The 18,842-nt window shown below is 53.9% G+C and overlaps 4 protein-coding genes across 4 annotated transcripts; 2 read left to right on the top strand and 2 right to left on the bottom strand.

Annotated features, from left to right (window-relative positions):
* The first annotated feature begins 284 nt into the window (after positions 1-284).
* Positions 285-2,252, top strand: PV07_06849 (uncharacterized protein). Its single transcript, XM_016393868.1, has 3 exons — positions 285-553; positions 613-1,455; positions 1,573-2,252. The coding sequence occupies exons 1-3, from the start codon at positions 311-313 to the stop codon at positions 1,891-1,893; spliced, it is 1,407 nt and encodes a 468-aa protein (XP_016247287.1). The 5' UTR covers positions 285-310; the 3' UTR covers positions 1,894-2,252.
* A 5,367-nt stretch (positions 2,253-7,619) lies between these two features.
* PV07_06848 (uncharacterized protein) lies at positions 7,620-11,379 on the top strand. The gene is made up of 3 exons (XM_016393867.1): positions 7,620-8,132; positions 8,210-8,944; positions 8,999-11,379. The coding sequence occupies exons 2-3, from the start codon at positions 8,446-8,448 to the stop codon at positions 10,723-10,725; spliced, it is 2,226 nt and encodes a 741-aa protein (XP_016247286.1). The 5' UTR covers positions 7,620-8,132; positions 8,210-8,445; the 3' UTR covers positions 10,726-11,379.
* A 1,135-nt stretch (positions 11,380-12,514) lies between these two features.
* PV07_06847 (uncharacterized protein) lies at positions 12,515-14,122 on the bottom strand (the record flags this gene model as incomplete). The annotated part of the gene is made up of 1 exon (XM_016393866.1): positions 12,515-14,122. One exon carries the CDS (start codon positions 14,120-14,122, stop codon positions 12,515-12,517), a length of 1,608 nt encoding a protein of 535 aa, XP_016247285.1.
* Positions 14,123-15,998: 1,876 nt separating this feature from the next.
* On the bottom strand, positions 15,999-18,205 carry PV07_06846 (uncharacterized protein). Its single transcript, XM_016393865.1, has 3 exons — positions 17,358-18,205; positions 17,232-17,245; positions 15,999-16,967 (listed from the first exon to the last, which is right to left on the bottom strand). The coding sequence occupies exon 3, from the start codon at positions 16,817-16,819 to the stop codon at positions 16,127-16,129; it is 693 nt and encodes a 230-aa protein (XP_016247284.1). The 5' UTR covers positions 16,820-16,967; positions 17,232-17,245; positions 17,358-18,205; the 3' UTR covers positions 15,999-16,126.
* Positions 18,206-18,842: the final 637 nt, after the last annotated feature.

The following is an 18,842-nucleotide window of genomic DNA, read 5'->3' as shown; positions in this document are numbered from 1 at the left end:
GCAGACCCTCCAAACTCACCTTTGGCCTCATGTTTGGGGCGGCCTTATCCCACAGCAGTCCTCCCCTCATTCCTTCGATTCTCGGGCGCAGTTTGCCCGAGGTTATGATCTTGAGGCATGGCGCAAAATAGCCACGAATGGGCGATTTTGCCTCCGCGAAACACCACACTTGACGCCACTTGACGCTAGACCTGGTGCGGAAGCGTATCCGGCTGCTCTCGCGGTATGATGAAGGATAAATTCAGACGATGGAACAGGACACAGAGGAGTGGGAGTGATATTCAGATTGTCCTTCCAGGGCATAGCGACAATGAAGAATCAACTTACTGCTGCGTTGCGCCGTGCGGCATCCACCTTGACCAAAGAGGCCGGCGACATCAGCTCCGTGTTTCCCTCACTGTCGGGCAAGAAGCCTGATCCTCTGCCTCCACGGTTCAGTGCCTTGAAGAAGACGTTGATCAGGGGCAATGAGGACGCCATAACAGCGTCCTGGCAACGGTTATTGAAGAGTCTGGAGCGGGAGATTGCCGAGATTAGATCAGAAGGCATTGATGTCCGTCCCATCTCTACCCTCAAGTCCCAGTATATGCGATGGCTGACATTTGGCGCCAGGTGATACCTAGCATCGAATTTCGAGATGTAGTGGCCGGGACTGTCCCTCAATCAAAGCTTGACGCGATACGCCACCGAGGAACTGCAGTTATTCGCAATGTTCTCCCACGAGAACAGGCGCTGGACTTCAAACAACAGGCCAAGGAGTATATCGCTGCAAATCGATCCAAAATCAAGGCCTTTCCGCCAGATAACCCTGCCGTGTATGAGTTGTATTGGACTCCCTCCCAGGTTCAAGCACGGGCTCATCCGAACATGCTGCGAGCCCAATCTTTTCTCGCCTCTTTCTGGCACTCCTCGGACCCGTCGTCAGAGATATCTACAACCTACCCTCTGACGTACGCAGACCGATTTCGCATTCGGCAACCGGGCGACGCAAAATTCTCACTTGGGCCGCACACCGATGGAGGAAGTCTCGAGCGCTGGGAAGATCCCGAGTATTCTCGCGTCTATCAGACCATCCTGAATGGCCGCTGGGAAGAGTATGATCCTTTCGACGCACGCCACCGCATCGAAGCCAACATGGACCTGTATAACGGCGCAGGCGCTTGCAGCATGTTCCGCCTCTTCCAGGGCTGGCTGTCCATGTCCTCAACAGGGCCTGGTGAAGGCACCCTGAAAGTTTGCCCCTTGATCCGACATGTCACATCTTACCTGATATTGAGACCGTTTATCAATCTCCAGACAGGGAAGCTGAACCTGGATGCCACATTTCCCAACTCTGTCCCAGCTGCATGTCAGGAATATGATCCGGTATCTCACCCGGGCCTCGAGCTTGACACCACCATGGTGAGCATGCCCAGGGTCGAACCTGGTGATTATGTCGCTTGGCACTGTGACATGGTGAGTTCCCGTCCTAATAATTGTGTTTCAAAGACGATTCCATTTGTGGCCAAGTCCGTGCCAGGATAAAAGCCCCCATTTAGCCATTGGCGTGTAGAGGCTGACACTGGTCCCCAGATCCATGCTGTAGACAAGGAGCACCACGGAAAAGGTGACAGCAGCGTCATGTACATTCCCGCATGTGCAATCACCAGACCGAATCTCGAGTTTTTGAAGAGACAACGGATGAGTGCCTTGGCATACAGTCCCCCACCGGACTTCCCAGGTGCTGGTGGTGATGGCGAGGTTGGTTTTGTTGGAGCTGTGACTTGGGATCAAGTCAATGATGCAGGCAAACGTGCCATGGGACTGGGCCAGAAGATGTGGGACCTCAATCCGGGCATGAGTGAAGGAGAGCGGATGGCGATTGAGGCTGGCAACAGGATACTGTTGGGTTGACCGTCCTGCTGCAAAAGCATCCAGCGTAAGCGGCATTGTCCTCTCTACCTTTCAAGAGTGAAATGGGTCAACCATTCTCTTTCAGGCTTGGTATACCGATTTATCTCCTTCAGGGAACTCTTTCGAACTGGGAATTCAGTTCTTCGGACTTTGAGTATTCACTCATGGAGTGTGCATCCATGGATACCGGCTCCGACTGGGAAGACGCGCTGTGAGCTCCACTGATATGTCAGGGGACATACCACTGCCATCAGACTGGTCAACAATTTTTTGCAGAAATTTCCTTTCCACCGATGTCTTAATCCGTTGTGGGTTGCTGCGAGGTGAGACAGCTGGTAAGGCAACCTGCACACTTGCACTGCCGGGCTCTCGAGGTCCCCGATGCTGGAGAGTTCCTTCAAGTAGCGTAAAAGAAAAGGAAATGTGGACAGGCACACATCATCATGCAGTAAAGATCAGCAAAAGGGGAAAGGGGTGACTATGGGTCTCGCGGTTGTCGCCATAGCCCTGGTTGGAGAGCCGCGAACGAGAACGGCCCCAGTCTTCAGGGTGAAACCGAAGCGGTGGACGCGAAGACAAGAACTTCTGACAGCTGTCAAAATATCTACCTTGTCCTTGATTAGACGGGCAGCAGTGTAACAAAGAGCAGTTATGACACAACGGGCATGCATCGGCCTGCATGTCAGTCCCGACGTCGAAATGTCGGCCACCATAGCGAGTACCTATCTTCTGTAGCTGAATCGCGGTTTGTTCAAAGCAGACCAGTAAAGCTGTGAGGAGGACGAATATTCGGTGCAAGGGAGCTTATACTCTCCCCTGGCGGTTCTCTGGAACAGTAAGCACCTAATAACGAGTAATCATCCCCCAGACCGCACGGTGGTCGAAATCATTCAATTCAATGAGTTCGAGGGGCTGGCTGATGATGCCCAACGAGGATGTTCCTGGCTACCGAAGACAGAGAATCAGGAACACCAATGATGGCTTCCCCGGAGGTGGAGGTGTCCGCTTGGTCCCCCAACTGGGTGGATGTCCGCTGAAGTCTCGGTAAAGCAGATCAACGCACGGAAGGACTGCAAAAATCCTCAGAGCAAAACTTCCCGAGGGCTGCTTTTCACCCCTCAGTGGTAAGGGACGCCATAGGGCTGACGGGATGCCAGGAACACCTTCGGCGACGCACAGACCGATAGCGTGAGGGGCCTGCTGAAACCATCTAGGCGAAAGATTAGTGACAGTGAATGTAGGCATTCTGTGGGCAGAGAACGACAAGGTACGGAGTCCTCCTTCTCCATATTCGGACGTAGAAGAGTCCTTGATCCTTGTACTCTCGCGTGCCACAGAGTGCCTAGTAGTAGTAGTCCAGGTGGTTGAACGCGACTGCGAACTATTGAGCACGCACGGCATGTAGACTCCGTAAATCTGGACGAGTAGCTATGGAGAAAGCCACGGCAATCAACGTTACGCTTGGAGCAGACGGGATTAGCCCACCTAGAGATGAAAAGCGCCATGTCGCGCGTCGGGGTGATGAGCAGAACCCCTACAGTTTTCGTGTCCAGACTCGGTCGCGCGACAAAGTTCGCAGGTGGATTTGGTCTCGCCTGTAGCTGCTATGCAGATGTGGCTGAAATCTGAAGTGATTATTGAAGCCACCAAGAGACAAAATTGCCTAATTTTTGAGTGGCAGCGAAGCCATGGCTCAGGGACCAGATGAACTCTTCGACGGATGTATGTAGCAAGAGTTCGGACCTCTAATTGGACTCGTACCATAAAGAAGCAACAAGAGGTCCATGGTGCGAGTCCTCACCGCCTGGTACCTAGAGAGTCCCGAAGTCCACAGGAGAACAGTCTCCACGAGCCTGAGGGCCTTCAGCTCGGTCAAGAGCCAGAGCCCAACCGTGCCCTGCTCAACTCCTGCTGTTCTGGTTTGTCCGGACTTCGAGCGTGGAGAGAATGCGGCAAAGGGATTGGACATTTGCAGGCTAAAAGCAAAAGTGCCTGGATGCCTGAAGCGTCTGTCAGGGGGAAGCTGCGCCATCCCTGCAAGCAGTCAAGGGCCAGCCTTAGGTACATACCAGCTTGACAAGGTTCGAGGGATACTCCGTAGGGCGCTGCCATGTGGTAAACTGCAGCTTCTTGCACTACCAGATGCGAAATACCCTGGCAAGCAAGCTACAAAGGGGAGCTAGGAAGTCTTCCGCCTCGTGGAGCTGCGGAAGGAAGAGAAGGGCTTTTGTTGGCTCGCTCCCAGATGCCCTCTGCTGCAAAAGTCCCAACGACGAGAGACTTGAGTGCTTTCACTGTGATGATGCTGGATTCGAGTCTCAATGAAGCCCTATCTGGTGGATGCTCCCCTGAAGCCTTGAGGTTGTGACACTGCGCCTTGAGGTCGAGAGAGAGCTTCCGCTCAGACGCAGTTGAAATCCATAGATTTGTTTTCTCGGAAGGTTCTGAGTGTGTGGTGTCATCCCGTGGAGCCCCAGAGGGTGTACAAACTATCTGTCACATGTCCTTATAGGCTTCAAATGGGCGTATTTGACCTCCGACAATAGGCTGGCGGACACGAGCCCCTCATGCTTCCAGCATTGGTATACCTACATGGCGACCCTGAGACAGCCGAGAAAGCATGATTGTGCTATTGATGGACAAAGTAACGAGTCCCCTGTGGTCTCGTTCCTGGTGAATATCCCCGGTGGTCGTGCAGACCGCCCGCTCATGCTTTTCCCTGAACGCCACCAATGGCAGAGAAGATTGACGGGGTTAGACGCGTGGGATTCTTGTCATGCACAACACTCGAGCAAAACCCTTAATATCTCTTCACCGCTCTTGACAGTTCCGGGTAAATGTGGCTGGGTTGTGCTGCTTGTAGCTGATCATTGCCTCCTCTTCCCAACTCCTAGCTCTTCAAATCCCGACAGGAAAGCTGATCGAAGTGATGGAAACTGTTTGCGAGAGGAAGCGAGCAACGATAAGCGAGGACGGGAAGGAGTGAGGGGCACAGGGGCGCGCAGGGTGAGCCGGTTACTTTTTCCACTTCTGAGGTTGATTGTTGTAGGCACCCCAAGCAGGGGACGAGGAGATGATATTTTCCGGTTGGCTGAAGGGAAAGGGCGCTTCTTCCAAGTTGATGAGTTAGTCTCTTGTGATAAAAAGACATCTGAATATTGACGGCCTCGAAAGCTGGCCGAACACTGCAATGCAGGCATCCTCTTGTCAACAAAGACTTTACTCACAATGGTATCGGCACGCGGCGAGGTCCAACGCCTGATCGGTGAGACTGATAAGCTGCAACCGCCCAGAATCCAGTGGCTTCATTTCAGCCAAAGAAAAGCAACGATCTGAAGCCATCACAGCTATCGTTCACGCCAAGGACATTCTTCTGCCCTCGGGTCATGTTCTCCCTCGCTTCGCCTTCGAGATAGCGCAGTAAATCAGATCGGTGAGTTGGCTTACTGATAGTCGTCAACCACAACACACGTGAGAGCAGAAGACCGGATGATAGAAACTCTGGATGCCGAGATTAGTACTGCCTTGAGTCGCTGGCGGTCCCAGAAGCCTATACTCGTAGACGACGGGGCGTTCGACTCTCTCAAAGAGAGAAAGGTGCGCAGGAAGGCGCTTGTGCACTTCTAGCACTGCAGCTTCTGTTGATCTTGACCAGGACGGAGTGTTCACCCACCAGTTCATCACCTCGTACACGCTAATCATATCACGAGGAGCATTCTTAGAGGGACGTGAGAGTGTGTACTCGTGTGGTGCGATTCGCAACAGGGGGATCGTCACCCGCAGAGCCAAAATGCAAACTTTGCCTCTGTTCCCATCTCCTGCTCTTTTCCAGCAAATATTGGCTTTCGTCCTCAAGCTGGATATTTCCGCAATGACTTGATCAACTTCCGAGCCACCATCTCTGGCATGCACTCTGCAGGTTTCGCTACCCAAAGGACTACAGAAGGGGATGTGTCACGAGTTACAACCTTCGTCGATCGGTTAAGCCCTATGTTGATGGGCAAAACCTTCTCCCGTCAGGCGCCGTGCCTCTAAGAGGCTACTCCGTAGACAACACGGAGGACTTGTATGTTGCAAAAAGCCAATTTTCAGAGAACAGTCGGCGCTCCATCAAAACCAGCGCGGAGGAAATGTCGATCTTCGGAAGAGCAGTAGAAGGGATTCTCCGTTAAGACAGCGAGGTCAGTATTGATCCTTTTGGGCTTGGTCGGGCACGATCGCTATATCTTAGGCTTTTCGATGTCGGTCAAGGAGCTGTCGGTCTCATGGAGTTTCTCTCACTACAGGGAGAAGTCTGTGTTCTCTGATTCCGAACTTGGCGACCCGAAGGTGGTGTTCAGAGATTGAAGAGCTCATTCAGGCGCATGGATGACTCGGGACTCTGAACAGGCAATCGGATGCTCCATAATATTATATCAACACCGAATTGGAAGTCCCAAGGGAAGCCCATGTACGAGTACTCGTACTTGAAGAAGCCATCACAGAGCAGGAGCATGGACAGGCTGTATTATCTTCCCAACTCAGTTTGGTGTCTGTGATGGATGAGGAGAATATGCAGCTCGCGTCGCGCTAATACCACACCATCTGGCGCTAGCATGAAACTTAACCAAACACGGCATGGACCGTTGAGTAGATCTCTGCCCAAGTCTGCGATGGATCTTCTTCCCACTGCTTCTGCGCAGATGAATTCCGTTTCTCCCGACTTGCTCACCTCGCTAATTTTGCTCTTGTCTTCACACAGAACCTTCTACCCACCTTCTCGCCGAAGTCTCCCCTTGGTACCCATTTCCTGCCCCCTCAGAAAGGAGGTCCTCTGCCCAGTCTGCCTCATTGCCTAGCGTGCCCAAGACCCGTTTCATCAAGTCTCCAGCCCAGTGCCTCGCACGCAGACCACTATTGTCAAGCCACTTGCTGACTGCTGCAGAAATCACCTTGTCTGACTCGGTCGAATGTCGATCAAACATAGCTCACCACGCCGAGAACCGCCGCCGGAGCTTCTCGTCAGGCCCTCTGAACCGGTCCTGTCGATTCATCATCGGCTTGTCAACAATGCTTTCGCTCGCTAGGTGGGAACACCAGGGACACGTTGAGGTGGCTCTTGGATCTGATTTCCCACAATTCGTCGCCCACATGGCCTGACACGAGATATTGGAGACTGCTTTCTGCGTCCTGATGCACGAATATTGCACTGCTCCCGTATCCCTCATCCACCTGCACGACCGCGGCACCTCCCAGTGGTAGTGGACGCGCGCTTCAAGGTAACGGGCATTTGAAGAGCCAGGGGCACGAAGGAAAAAAAAAAGAGTTCCACAAATGACACGATAGTGGACTAGCCCATCTCGGCGCCGGAGGATGACGCCGATGCGCAAGCAGCACGCACTACCAACATCCTGGTTTATACAAAACCCCCTGGTTCCGAGCAGCAGGGCCCGGGTTGTGGCTTCCGCCCACGCAACGAATCCGACCCACTGAGCAAGTCACTGCGGAATCCACCTGTTCCTGACGAGAACACGGCCCCATCAAATCTCCTCGCCTGCTCCTTCACACCTCCACCATAACGCAACGTTTCCCCAAGTCCCCTGCTTCCTGCTTTGCGAGGATGGGGGTGCTTTTCGAGCCGGCAGTCTCAGTCGCGTCTGTCGAAAGCATTACGCTCTCGAGCCATCCCTTCCGCGGTTTAGATTGTTCTTTTCACCCCGTTATCCCGCCATCAAGCCTCGCCGGCAGTTTGGACCACTCGCTGCCCCTGCTTTCGGGTTCTATCTTCTGCATGACTACGCCTTCGACCCATGAACGATGAGGGTCGTGCTGCTCACTCCACTCTTCGTCTGCAGTGGTCGGGGCTCTGCCAATTGGTAAGATCAGGCCCAAATATCTCGTCTCCCGCTCGTGATTCACGTCTGTCTTTCATTCTCAGCTCTGCATATCATCCAGCCTGTGCTGCTGCTATGCTAAGTTGCTTGTTCGGTGATACCGGTTGTGACATTCTAGGATTTGTTTTGATACGATTGCAATTTCCCTAATCACTGGCTTCAACGCGTTCCTCTGTTGCACAAAACAGCTTTTCGGTCTACCACCACAACCTAGAAAGGAAGGCCCCGATAGTCTCTCGACGAGCAGGCCCTCTCAAATATTTGTTGAGCTCTTCGACTTTATCGGGCACCCTAAGATATTTGAAGAAACACCTTGTCGGTGGGGCTGTACTTTGAAACCCCTCCGCCTTCAAATGTTGATTGTTGGTAAGAGTGATGATCCTCAGGAACGACCGCACGGGATGTTTCACGTGATGGCAATGTTGGCTGACCCGAAACATCAGTTCGAGGCAGCTCGTGTACCATATAGACCCCGCCGCTCGTCGAGTATTCCTTCTTGCCCTAGAACATTAACAAAACTATCCGCTTGAGCAATCGAAGCACGACGACCCTTTCCCTAACAAATACGCGAGACCAGGCCAGCACATTATCTCCGCCTATCCCCTTGTGGATGAGACACTGAAGACTTGTGTCATTGAACTTGGGATTACTGTCAACCTCCCAACACCCCAAGATCTAAATGGGTCGCTTCCCATGGAGCCAGGGACATTCCAAGCAAAGCAGCGACAGGTTGCATGCGGTTACCAGTGACTGGTTTTCAAAGGACAATGCTGAACCGTCAGGTCAAGCCTTGAACGACTTAATCAAAGAATACTCAACTGCCGAGTCAGGAAATCCTGAAATATCACCTCAAGCTCGAGTAAGATCGCGGACGAACACCGTCACTTCATCATTTTCTGCCTATACGCGGTCTCTTTCGGATGCGTCGAATGAGATGGCCTCCAGGCCTTCCTCTCGACAGAGTTTCGTCGACGGTGGAATGCCGCTGACCGAGCGCCAAGAAAGCGCTGCGAAGACGTTGCTGAACAAAGGCACTCGCATGTTGAAACGGCAAGGCAGTAAGCTCAACCTTCTGCCTTCCCAGATCGAAGAGAGATCAAGTAGCCTCCCCGAAGCAAGGGCTGCTGAGATGGCTCCCATGAAGGGTCTTCAACGCCAGCCCACGCTGATCTCCAGACGTAAGAAGTCCTGTGCCGAAGCTGTCATGGGTGCCGATCTCTAACAAGTCGCAGGATTAAAACGAAGTATCTCAGGGCCCTTTGCTTTCCAACATTTGACTCACGGAGATCAAGCCCAGTTCCAGAGTCTGGATTCAGTTAGCAAGACAGACCTCACCTCAGAATTCCACGCCGTCCATGCAGACCAGCAACCGGTCGGCCAGATTCGTGGGATACCAGTCACGGACCTTCCTGTGAACGGTGACGAACCAAAGATCCATGTTGGATTTGACGAGCCAACTTCGCCGACTACCAATGCCATTCCTTACCTACCAACAACCCCAACCCGCCCAAGCCCTCCACCAAAGGATACCTTCATGCCGCCATACAGTCCTTCCGACTTTCGGCTGTCTCGCTCGATGGAGAATTTCTCTCGGCCAACAAGACTATCTGTAGCAGCAGTTGATATTTCTCCTTCTTCGGACACAAGCAAGAGGCTGTCTGCCATGAGCCCTATCAGTCATGCCAGAGCTCTCGCCAAGCCGCTCCCACACTTGCCAAATGACCAAGTTGTCCATGCTGTTTCAACTAGAGACGACATTGCACTCCCTCTCCGCACTGCTCCACTGCCGTCGCCTCCAAGGACATTAATGGAAGTCGTTGAAGAAGAGAATACGGAGGAGAAGCTCGTGCCAGAGGCAGTTGATACCTCTGTCCAACCACCAGTTGCAGATACCCCCGCTTCACCTTCGAGCAAACAACGTAAGCGGCGAAGTCAATCATCCGGTGAAATTCATTTCGATGCTATCTCCTATACCTCGCCGTGCAGGACGTCGAATCAAGAAAATACCAGCTCCGAAGATACAGGAGCGGAAGCAAGTCCCAAATCCAAGAATCGATTTTCCGTTGGTGTGAAGCCTATCGATATTGAGGATTGGGAGGATGCCATCGATTATTCATGGGAACATGCCACAGAGTTTGAAGAGGATGGTGGCAACCACGCTTCAGCTGCAATCCCCGATCGACCTAGCACTCTGATCATACCTCCGGAGAATTATTTAGTGGTGGAGCAACCATCTCTCGACGAAGTATCTTCCTCGGCTTCGACTCCATTGACAATGCAAATGCCCTGCAACCCTTCTCGGGACGAGAGCGGCCCTGGTCGTCCCCGGCTCGATCAGGAACCGTCATCACCACTGCTTGGGCTTGGGATTGAGTCTTCGAAGTCAGTCCCCACCGTCTCATTGGAAGAAGCAGCAGTCAGTGATTTTCACCGACCGCAGGACAAATTTGCCTCGACAGACGCCTTCCGTTCTCGGGCGATGCGAAGTCCCGTCTCCACGATGAGCAAGTCGAGCTCTCAGGAAAGCATTATTGCCTCGATTTTCGGCACACACCGGTCATCGAATTCCAGTACGAGTCTGTCCGATCTCGCCCATCTGGCTAGCTTCGGCAACTCGATGGAAAGCCTCAAGCTCGATCTTCAAGATTTCGGGGCCAGCGTCGAAAAGCACTTCCGAGAAGGGAGCCAAGACACGATACGGGAAGGATCGCAGAGCAGCAAGACGGCAGACTCTCAAATCCTTGAACCTGTTGGACCTTTCACTACATCTCCGACAATCAAACATGACCGGGGCGTTTCTGCGTCTCAGATTCCCGTGCCCGAGAGAAAGTCGTCGATGCCAGGAGTCGAACTCTCGAAGGCTCAGGTTGGCCGCAAACGAGCCACCACGGCAACTTCTCGGCCTCGGCGTAACACCCGCGTCTCCTATTCTCTATTCCCTACAAACGCAGCCACCTGATGGCTGCTTGTCGACAGCAAGCTATGATGTCTACCTGGAATATCTCTGGCTCAGCCACGTTTACTTTTTTTTGAACTATTCACCGTTTCGTTTCTACCGGACTTTATATTACGATTTAATGATTGGGTGTCTTCACAAAACACCATGAACGATTATGATTCAAGACGAATATTTCTGAAGGACGAATTTACTTTGGGGTGTGTCAATTCCATGGCGGATATGGCTGGGGAACGGGGCTCAGGATACAAAAAGAGGTTATGGCGCGAGAAAAAAATAAAGTCGGTCGGTCGGTCGGTCGCGAGGCATATACTGGCCACAAAATTTTCCTGGGGTAAACAAAAATTGGACTTGGACAAGATTCTCTCTGAATTTTCGACAGGGGAACAAGGTTGAAGGGGATTTTTGGAAGAGCCACAGGTCTTGACAATTGTCGGTGAATGAGTCCTCCGTACCTTGGTTGGACTCTTTGGCACACGCGCAAGGATTCCAAATCCTTGTCGCGGGCGCTTACGCAAAATGCAGGAAGATATACGAACAGCTTACGAGCTTGCTCTGTTGATGTACCTTGCAAGAAGCTAAACTAGCTTGTTATCTTCTTTTTGGAGGCTCCTCTTCGGTGCACTCCGTCCAAATCTTCAAGTACGTAAAAACCAGGGTGTATGCCGACATGTGCTCCTTGGACACCCGATAAGTGGCTCCTGGCTCTTGCTACAGGGGTCTCTCTCTTTTCTTCTTTTGTCCTGATTACCCTCCTGGTTTCTTCGGCGTGGGGGAAAATCAGCATGGGAATGTGATATGGTCATTGGGCCCGTGGTTACGCGGGGAGCTCGTTGAGCGTTGCTTTGCTAGAGTCCGTGGTCAGTCACGGAAAAAGAAAAGGAGAAGGGTCGAGGGAGGTGGAGTGGCCGTTAGCCAGCGGCCGTTAGCTTTGTGGCCTTGGCCATCACCACCCCGAACCCTTTACTAGTTCTGCTGGGAAAAGATACGCGAGCAAAGAAACTCTCTTGCTGCGGTGGCGGCGACGGCAACAGTGATGGAGCTGATGGAGCTGATGAAGCTGAAGATGGAAAGGGAGATGGAGAGAGGGTGACGGGAGAGTTGATGGTCCAGACGAGGCGAGAACTGAGGTCGAAGGTCGAGACAGCTGCTAGTATGACGCAACTGCGCCCTCGCAGTGTCTGTCCCGTGTGCCCCTGGTGGCCCCGTCGTCTCTCTTCCGATGACTGTCGAGCCGTGTCGCCAGCAAACACCAAACAATGCAGCCTGCGTCTTAGACTTCTCAACCTGCGTTCTGCACCTCGCCCGGCATCTTGTACCCTGGCTTGACCCTTTTGTGGTGTTGTGATGGCGACTGAAGGCCCTGGAGCTAACCAACCATACATACTGGCAATGACACATGCAGAACTGTCACTGTGAAGCCTCTCCCCAACGGTTTCACACAGCCCTGCCCATGCTACCAGGTACCTGGCATGTTTGCGGAGCCGCCCTATCCCTGTTCCTACCTTACAACCATGCGTGGAGCTGTCAACTTTAGAATCACTCCACCACGGCGTGGTTTCCGATCCTTCGCCTGAACCCTTCGCCAGTTTACTTCCCGCAACCCGGGTCCGTCAAAGGACTCCGAGCAATAGGTACAGTATGCACTATGATAGTGAAAGATGCTGGGGAAAGACAACAAAGGGCGAAAGAATCAATCAAACGACCTCTGTGCGCGGCCCCAAGGTCCCTGTCGGCGGGCACGAAACATTAAGCTTCGGCATTGGTCTCTAAGTGACCTTCACTCACTCGCTCATTCATCAATCAATGAGTCAATCGACCATGACCCCACAGCGTCCAGCAGCCTCTGGACTTCTTCTTTGACTTCATCCAGTGGATCAAGTTCTGGGGGTTTGGCGTCGAAGGAAACATCTGTCGCCGTCTGGCCACCTTCGCTGTACGCTAGGGAAGCTGTTTGAGCTGCGTGCCGCAACAGCCAGCGAGCACGAAATGGATTCTGCCGTCGCTGGGCCAGACGAGACAACGAGAGTAAGCACTTGACTCTAACAGCGGACGCCTGCGGGCTTTCCCTGCCCGGCCCCATGCTTCGCCATCCAAGGACCTCGTCGAACATGTGCTCAGCCACATCGAGGTCACCCAGCCGCAAATGCGTCTCGGCGAGTCCGCGAAGTGCATCGCATGCCTCCGGAGACATGGGCCCCCTGGCGGCTTCTTGGTTCTGCAGAAGCTCGGTGAAGCGGGCGAGAGCTTCTTGTCCACGACCCCTTTCGAACAGAGACCAAGCTAGGCATTCGAGGGAGTCCAGGGCATCTGGATGCAATGGTCCAAGCTGAGTCTGCACCACGTCGAGGATACACCGAAGGACCATTTCTGACGCGTCGGCCAACGGGACTGGAGATCGGATAAACAAATCAGCACTCTGTCCGAAGGGGTTGTCTGGACTGATCAACACTTCTGCGAGCTCGATGATGTACTGGTAGACCCGATGCCAGAGGGGCACAAAGAGCGGTCCAGAGAATTGAGCGATAAGACGGCACAACATCGGCTGCCCTCGGATATTCTGCAAGATCAAAATCGGCTTCAGGTACGAAAAGGCCTCGTCAAACCGCACGAAAGCCTCCCCCACTCTGTACGCCTCCAAGGCTCTACAACCTTTGACCATCAGCCGCTCGAATCTCAGTGCTTCCTCCTGTGACTCTCGGGTGGTTGCAGCCTTCTTCACGGAGCAGACCGTGGAGAAGGTCAAGTGGTGGCATCGAACCATTTTCTCCAGTCTGTCTGAGTCAAGGGTCGCGGCCAAAGCGGGCGCGATTGAGTGCCAGAGCCGCACAGTCTGCTGAATGCGAGACTGAATGGTCTGCCGCCACCGTTGGTCATCTCTCCATGTGGCAGGGACAACAGTGCCTGCGACTTGGCCAGAGTCTTCCTTATCTTGAACCGTTACGTCGTCCCCAAGGGGACGTTGACCCCCAGACCGTCTCGCCGGTGGGGATTCAACCTCCGTCGCACTCCTGCTCCTTGTCTGCATCACAACCAGATCCTCTAGTTCGACTGGAGTCTCTTGACTAGATACTGGCGTCATCGGCGCCGCAGTAAATGGAGCGGTACGGCTGGCACTTGGTGGAGAAGCCTTGGTTTTGGCAATCGGCTTTGATGACACAGGCTGTACAGACTGAACCTTTGGAGCGGCTTTCCGTTTTCTGCTGGTTGAGGTGCTATTGCGCAGCCTTGTTGGGCCAGTGTGCGTCTTGGACCATCGCTGGACATGGCTCCGTACCTCTCTTTCGTAAACATGGTTGGTGGGATCGGTGTTGCCACCGCTCGAGTCTACCCACAGGAAATCTGATCGAAGCGTCTTCTTCTTATCTGTCATTTCACTTCCAGGAGGGGTCATCGCCATTCTTCGAGCTGTACACCGCACAAGGTCGGATATGCTATCGCGATGATCGATGTAGGTTGGAAGTCCATGATGAGGTCCGTCTCCTCCGCTCCAAAAGATGCTGGAAATGTGGCAAGCAGCGGATTGGCTCGTCGCTCACCCAGTGGCTTTATTTGGTCCCGGACTGCTGAGTAAGAGCCACTGATGTCAACGCCTCCATTGGACCTGGGGGAGTATCTAGCGTCGGCTCTTTTTCTCGCGCCGTGATGCCGGATCAAAAATCCGTGGGCTTCTTACTTCGACACGGTCTGCCCCTTGGTGAGTGAGGGGGGAAGCAGATGTCCATATCCAGATGTTCCAGGCGCGCCCGTGTGCTCGGTCTCTGTACCAAGAATCACCCAAGTTGCAGCTGGGTCGCTGGGGCTGGCACACGGCTCGTCCATCCTCACATGCGGAACATGACGGGTCCATGCTGACACCAAGAATAACGCTGAGGCAGTGAACCGAGGCCCACCTGTTCCGCGTCGAGATTGTATCGGCCAAAGATCAGCACATTGCATTTTTCCAGCTCGAGAATGACACGGTAGAAACCCTGGGGCGCGACTCCTTTTGTCGCAGCCTGACCCCGTCAGTGATAAGGAGGCCACCGTCGATCGCCAGCTTGGGTCAAGCAATCTGATCTGTTGCGTTGTCTCTTGCAGGGCGGAAGGGACACCATGCGCCAAACGATGTGCAAACTTTTCGAAGCCATCAGTGTCACTGGCAAATCACGGCGACAAGTAAAGATGATGTGGTGGTATGTGGGATAGGCTGACGCTCACTAGGATCAATTAACCAACAGAATCAAACAAGCCACCCCAAGATGCTCTCGTCCCCGTGCAACTCAGGTCTCAGGAGATGCAGCTGCCGATCACGAACCTGGGATTGGGGAGACAGAAGGAAGCCTACACGCTGCTGCTCTCCCCATGAATGGACGAACGAGCGGCTGAAACAAACAATGGGAAACCTTTCGCAGCACCGTGCCCGGTTTTGTTCTTGTGGACTTGATGGCTGGGGGATACATGTGGTCCTTTGTCCCGGGAACACGAAGAGAAGGAGTGAGAAGGGCAGAGGAAAGCTTGAGCACAAAACACACAAACCCACTAAAGCCCAAACGCCAATGACAGAGCTTCCTATGGTCTTTGGGCACGCGCGCCGGATTTTCCTTATGTGAGAAATTCATAAGCCCAATTTATCAATCAGTCAGTCGGTCAATCAGCCAAGAGTGAGGAGATGTTGGGCAGGTGTTGTCCTTGTATAGCCGCCACGGGAGAAACGTCCACCAATCCTCCCACCCATTCATGATCCAGCAGTTCCCGCCACTTGCTCTGAACAGCGTCTACGCTGGACGGCTATTCAAGTAGGCGGGGGTGGGAGGGGCAGTATGGTACGGCGAGCTGGACTCCGGCATTCAATTTGTGTTTCCCTCTTTTTGTTGCTTGTTCCTTTCTCCTCTGTCTTGTTCCCTATGCCTTTTTCGTTCCCCTCTCGCGCCCCTTGTGCCTCAAGCCTGTTGCAGCGTCTTGTTCCTCGCGAGACCACTAAAATCCCAACCTATCAATGCAACAGGCTCGCTTTATGCCTCTCTAGCTCCCTGGTCATCACGATCCCCGCGATGGCACGATGACAAGGAAGGGTGCCCCCTCGTGTAGCGAACAGAAAACCGAGCGCGAAGGGGATTGGCGCGGGCGAAACGAGTGACGGCCTTTCTGGCGGGGAGGCGGACTCGCTGCATGACCCAATGGAGCCAGCTCCGAGAGGATCAGAAAGGTACGCGAGAAAAAGGCAAATACACCATCCAAAGCCCATACACACACACACACACACACACACACATATATATATATATATATATTAACGGGATACCCCTTCCCTCCCGTTAGACGGGATCACCCCTATCCAGAAGAGCGAGATGAGAGCAATTATCTCTTCAGCTTTGTTTCTTTAACATTAATTCATTCATCCATTCGAAAGCCTTCCCCTCAATTAGAATCCCCTCGCTGAGACCATGATGGGAGTGTTGGTGGTGGCGGCGGTGGTCTCCCTGGCGGCGCTCCCCCTGGTGAAGATTTCCGGCGTCAAGTCGAACTCGGAAATCCCTCCTCCTCCTCCGCCTCCACCGTCGAAGCTGTGTCTTGCCGGTGAGAAGGGAGACTGGCCCTGTCGCGCGAGGGGATCCCCGGCGAGCAGGAGCGGTGATGGCGGCGGCCACGGACCTTCGCTGTTGGTGAAGGGGCCCAGCTCCAGAGGGGGCAGGTGCTGCTGCTGGTGCCACGAACCGGACATCATCTGTTTCAGATACTCCTGGTTCCGCTGGAGGGGGCATGTGTGCGGTCCAATCCCCATTGGCGGGATGAGTTGAGGTGACTGCTGCTGGTGGCGCTGGTGGTGGTGGCGCTGTCGAGGATTTCCTTTTTCCTCTGTTTCCTGTTGATGATGTTGTTGCGGTTGGGCTCCATGGAATACAATCTCCGAAGGAGGCGGCGTCGCGGCCGTGCCGTTCGCCTGGCTGAACCGGGCCCGGAAGTGCGGGCGGCTGGGGATGGGCGGGATCGAGGCCGTGATCTCGTCGAGCTGCTCGTTGGAGACCAGCGGCAGGACCTGGAGCAAGGCCGACTCGAGCTCGTAGAGCCGGCCTTCCAGCACGTCGATGTATCCTTTTACCGGACCCCTGGACATTGTGGGGTTTGTCAGCACCCAGGAGGTTGTTTCCGAGACCCTACAGGCTGAGGATATTCGCGCAGAAAGGGGGGAACTCGACTACCTTTTCTTCGCGTCCGGAAAGGTGCAAAAGACTCGGAGGGCGGCGCATTGCGAACAGCCGGACCTGCAAGATTTGCTCGTGGTTAGTAACTCAGCGCAACTGAATAGCTCGAGACTTTGCAGAGGATTGAATAGACGATGCATAGAGCAAGTCCATCCACGCGCGTGAGACGGCGCTGCTCCTCCCGCCTCTTCCTCCCTGCAAGTCTCCGGCGACAAATCCCTCGTAGACGGACAGCCCCGAGAGGCCTCCGCGGGCTTGCATAAACGAAAACATCTCCAGACTTCTCAACATATCCCCGCCGCTAATTTCTCGCAGTGTACTCACTTGTTGCCATCGCACTGGTGGACGAGAATTAGCCAGTCTAGCCATGGTCACAACTTTGAGAGAGAGAGAGAGAGAGAGAGAAAGAAAGGGGAGAGAAAAGAACACCATTGAAGGCCCCATCTGTACCTTTTGTCTCTTGAGCCGACAATGGTTACAGGCCAAGCTCGTGCGCCTGGTCGTGTCTGTAGTCGGCGATGCCATGGTAGGTTTCTGGGAGGAGGTAAAGGTGCAAAACCGGGGACTCTTGGACGAGCTCTCTCGGGAGGGAGAGTCACTGATGAGATGGAATCTGGAGGGTGCGGACCAGCAGAGAGAGTGTGTTTTCTTGACGTCGAGTGTTTTTAAGGCTCCCGGTGGCCGCGATACATGGATAGGTATTGCCGAGAGGATAAATGTATCGATTATGAAGCGCGCAGCCAACACGTGAGCGGTGGCCAGGGCCTTCTGGGGAGAGAGGAAGGGGCAGGGGGAGTATGTAATCTTTTCAAGGATCGAGTAGTACCAGTAACTCGACGAGGAGGAGCGGTGGGAGGAGGGATCGTCGTTACTAGTGGTATTGTCTGCAATATCCTCACCTCACCTCGCCTCACTTCGGCGGGCGTCGCCCTTGGATCGTTCGGCTAAAGGCAAACATGGGGGGCTTATGTGGTTTTGCTCTTTGACGTGTTGTGAGAAAGGACATTGTTCTGTTTCCCAAGCCGTGGCAGTCCAGCCTTTTGCGAGCCGTGTAAACCCCGCGGACTCCTCCGGCCCTGCGGGATCGATCAAAACGAGCGGTGGCCTCGCATGGATGGGGATCCATGGTCGAATCGAGGGAAAGGAAGGGGAGGAAAGGCGGGAACCGACCATCCCCGGTCTTGTGGTGGGATCAACCAACACCACGGGACCCCGGTTCGTGGGCTTTTCCTGGTGTCCTGTAGCAGAAATGGGTTCTCGTGCGAGGCGTGTCCCCGTCTCGCGCGAGACAAGTCGTGGCCTGAGGACGCTGACAAAGCCACAAAACCAAAACAACCTGGCACCTGGTGGTTGGCACCGGCTGGTTCCATACAGGAATAGTCTGGAAAACGAAAGACGACATGCCTCCCTCGCTTGCCGGGGGAGGAATAAGGAGACTGCTGAAATGGCATTCCGGACCCGAGAGACAGATTCCTTTGGTGATCGACGGCCCGCAGTCCTAAGAGGGGGAAACAGAGCAAAGATTCTCGTTGTCCAAAGATCCAGGATCGGATTGATGAGGCAAGCAGGACATGATATGGATCGAGGGGCGGCGAGCCGGATGGGCAGAGGACGGAGTGTTGATCCGAATCCCCCCTCCGAGTGGTAAAACGATACAGAGCGAGGGAGGTGCAGACGGCTGATGCAGGTCCTCCGGCTGCCGGCCCAGAGCTACGTTTTTATCGTTTGGTGGAAAGCATATCGACAGGAGCAGGAGGTGAGAAGGGTTGATGACTGCGGACCCCCGACGACTTTTATAGCCCTCGATACCAAGCAATGGGGAGGGGGAAAGGAGGACGAAAGAGAGAAGCTAGGACCACCGTCCTTCAAGAGACGAGGCGCCACCGAGATCATTCCTCACCCTCAGGCGAGAAAGAAACTAGTCCATATTTGAAC

This window comes from Cladophialophora immunda (assembly GCF_000835495.1).
Source record: "Cladophialophora immunda strain CBS 83496 unplaced genomic scaffold supercont1.4, whole genome shotgun sequence".
Lineage (NCBI taxonomy): Eukaryota > Fungi > Ascomycota > Eurotiomycetes > Chaetothyriales > Herpotrichiellaceae > Cladophialophora > Cladophialophora immunda.
The sequence above is the reverse complement of the archived record's forward strand: the minus strand, read 5'-3'. Positions and strand labels throughout refer to the sequence as shown.

Bases quoted from the DNA above. Each gene is read 5' to 3' on its own strand.
- PV07_06848 (XM_016393867.1), top strand. From the start codon at position 8,446: ATGGGTCGCTTCCCATGGAGCCAGGGACATTCCAAGCAAAGCAGCGAC. The intron at 8,945-8,998 runs GTAAGAAGTCCT...AACAAGTCGCAG, and splicing joins GCCCACGCTGATCTCCAGAC to GATTAAAACGAAGTATCTCA.
- PV07_06849 (XM_016393868.1), top strand. From the start codon at position 311: ATGAAGAATCAACTTACTGCTGCGTTGCGCCGTGCGGCATCCACCTTG. The intron at 554-612 runs GTCCGTCCCATC...ATTTGGCGCCAG, and splicing joins TTAGATCAGAAGGCATTGAT to GTGATACCTAGCATCGAATT. The intron at 1,456-1,572 runs GTGAGTTCCCGT...ACTGGTCCCCAG, and splicing joins TCGCTTGGCACTGTGACATG to ATCCATGCTGTAGACAAGGA.
- PV07_06846 (XM_016393865.1), bottom strand. From the start codon at position 16,819: ATGTCCAGGGGTCCGGTAAAAGGATACATCGACGTGCTGGAAGGCCGG.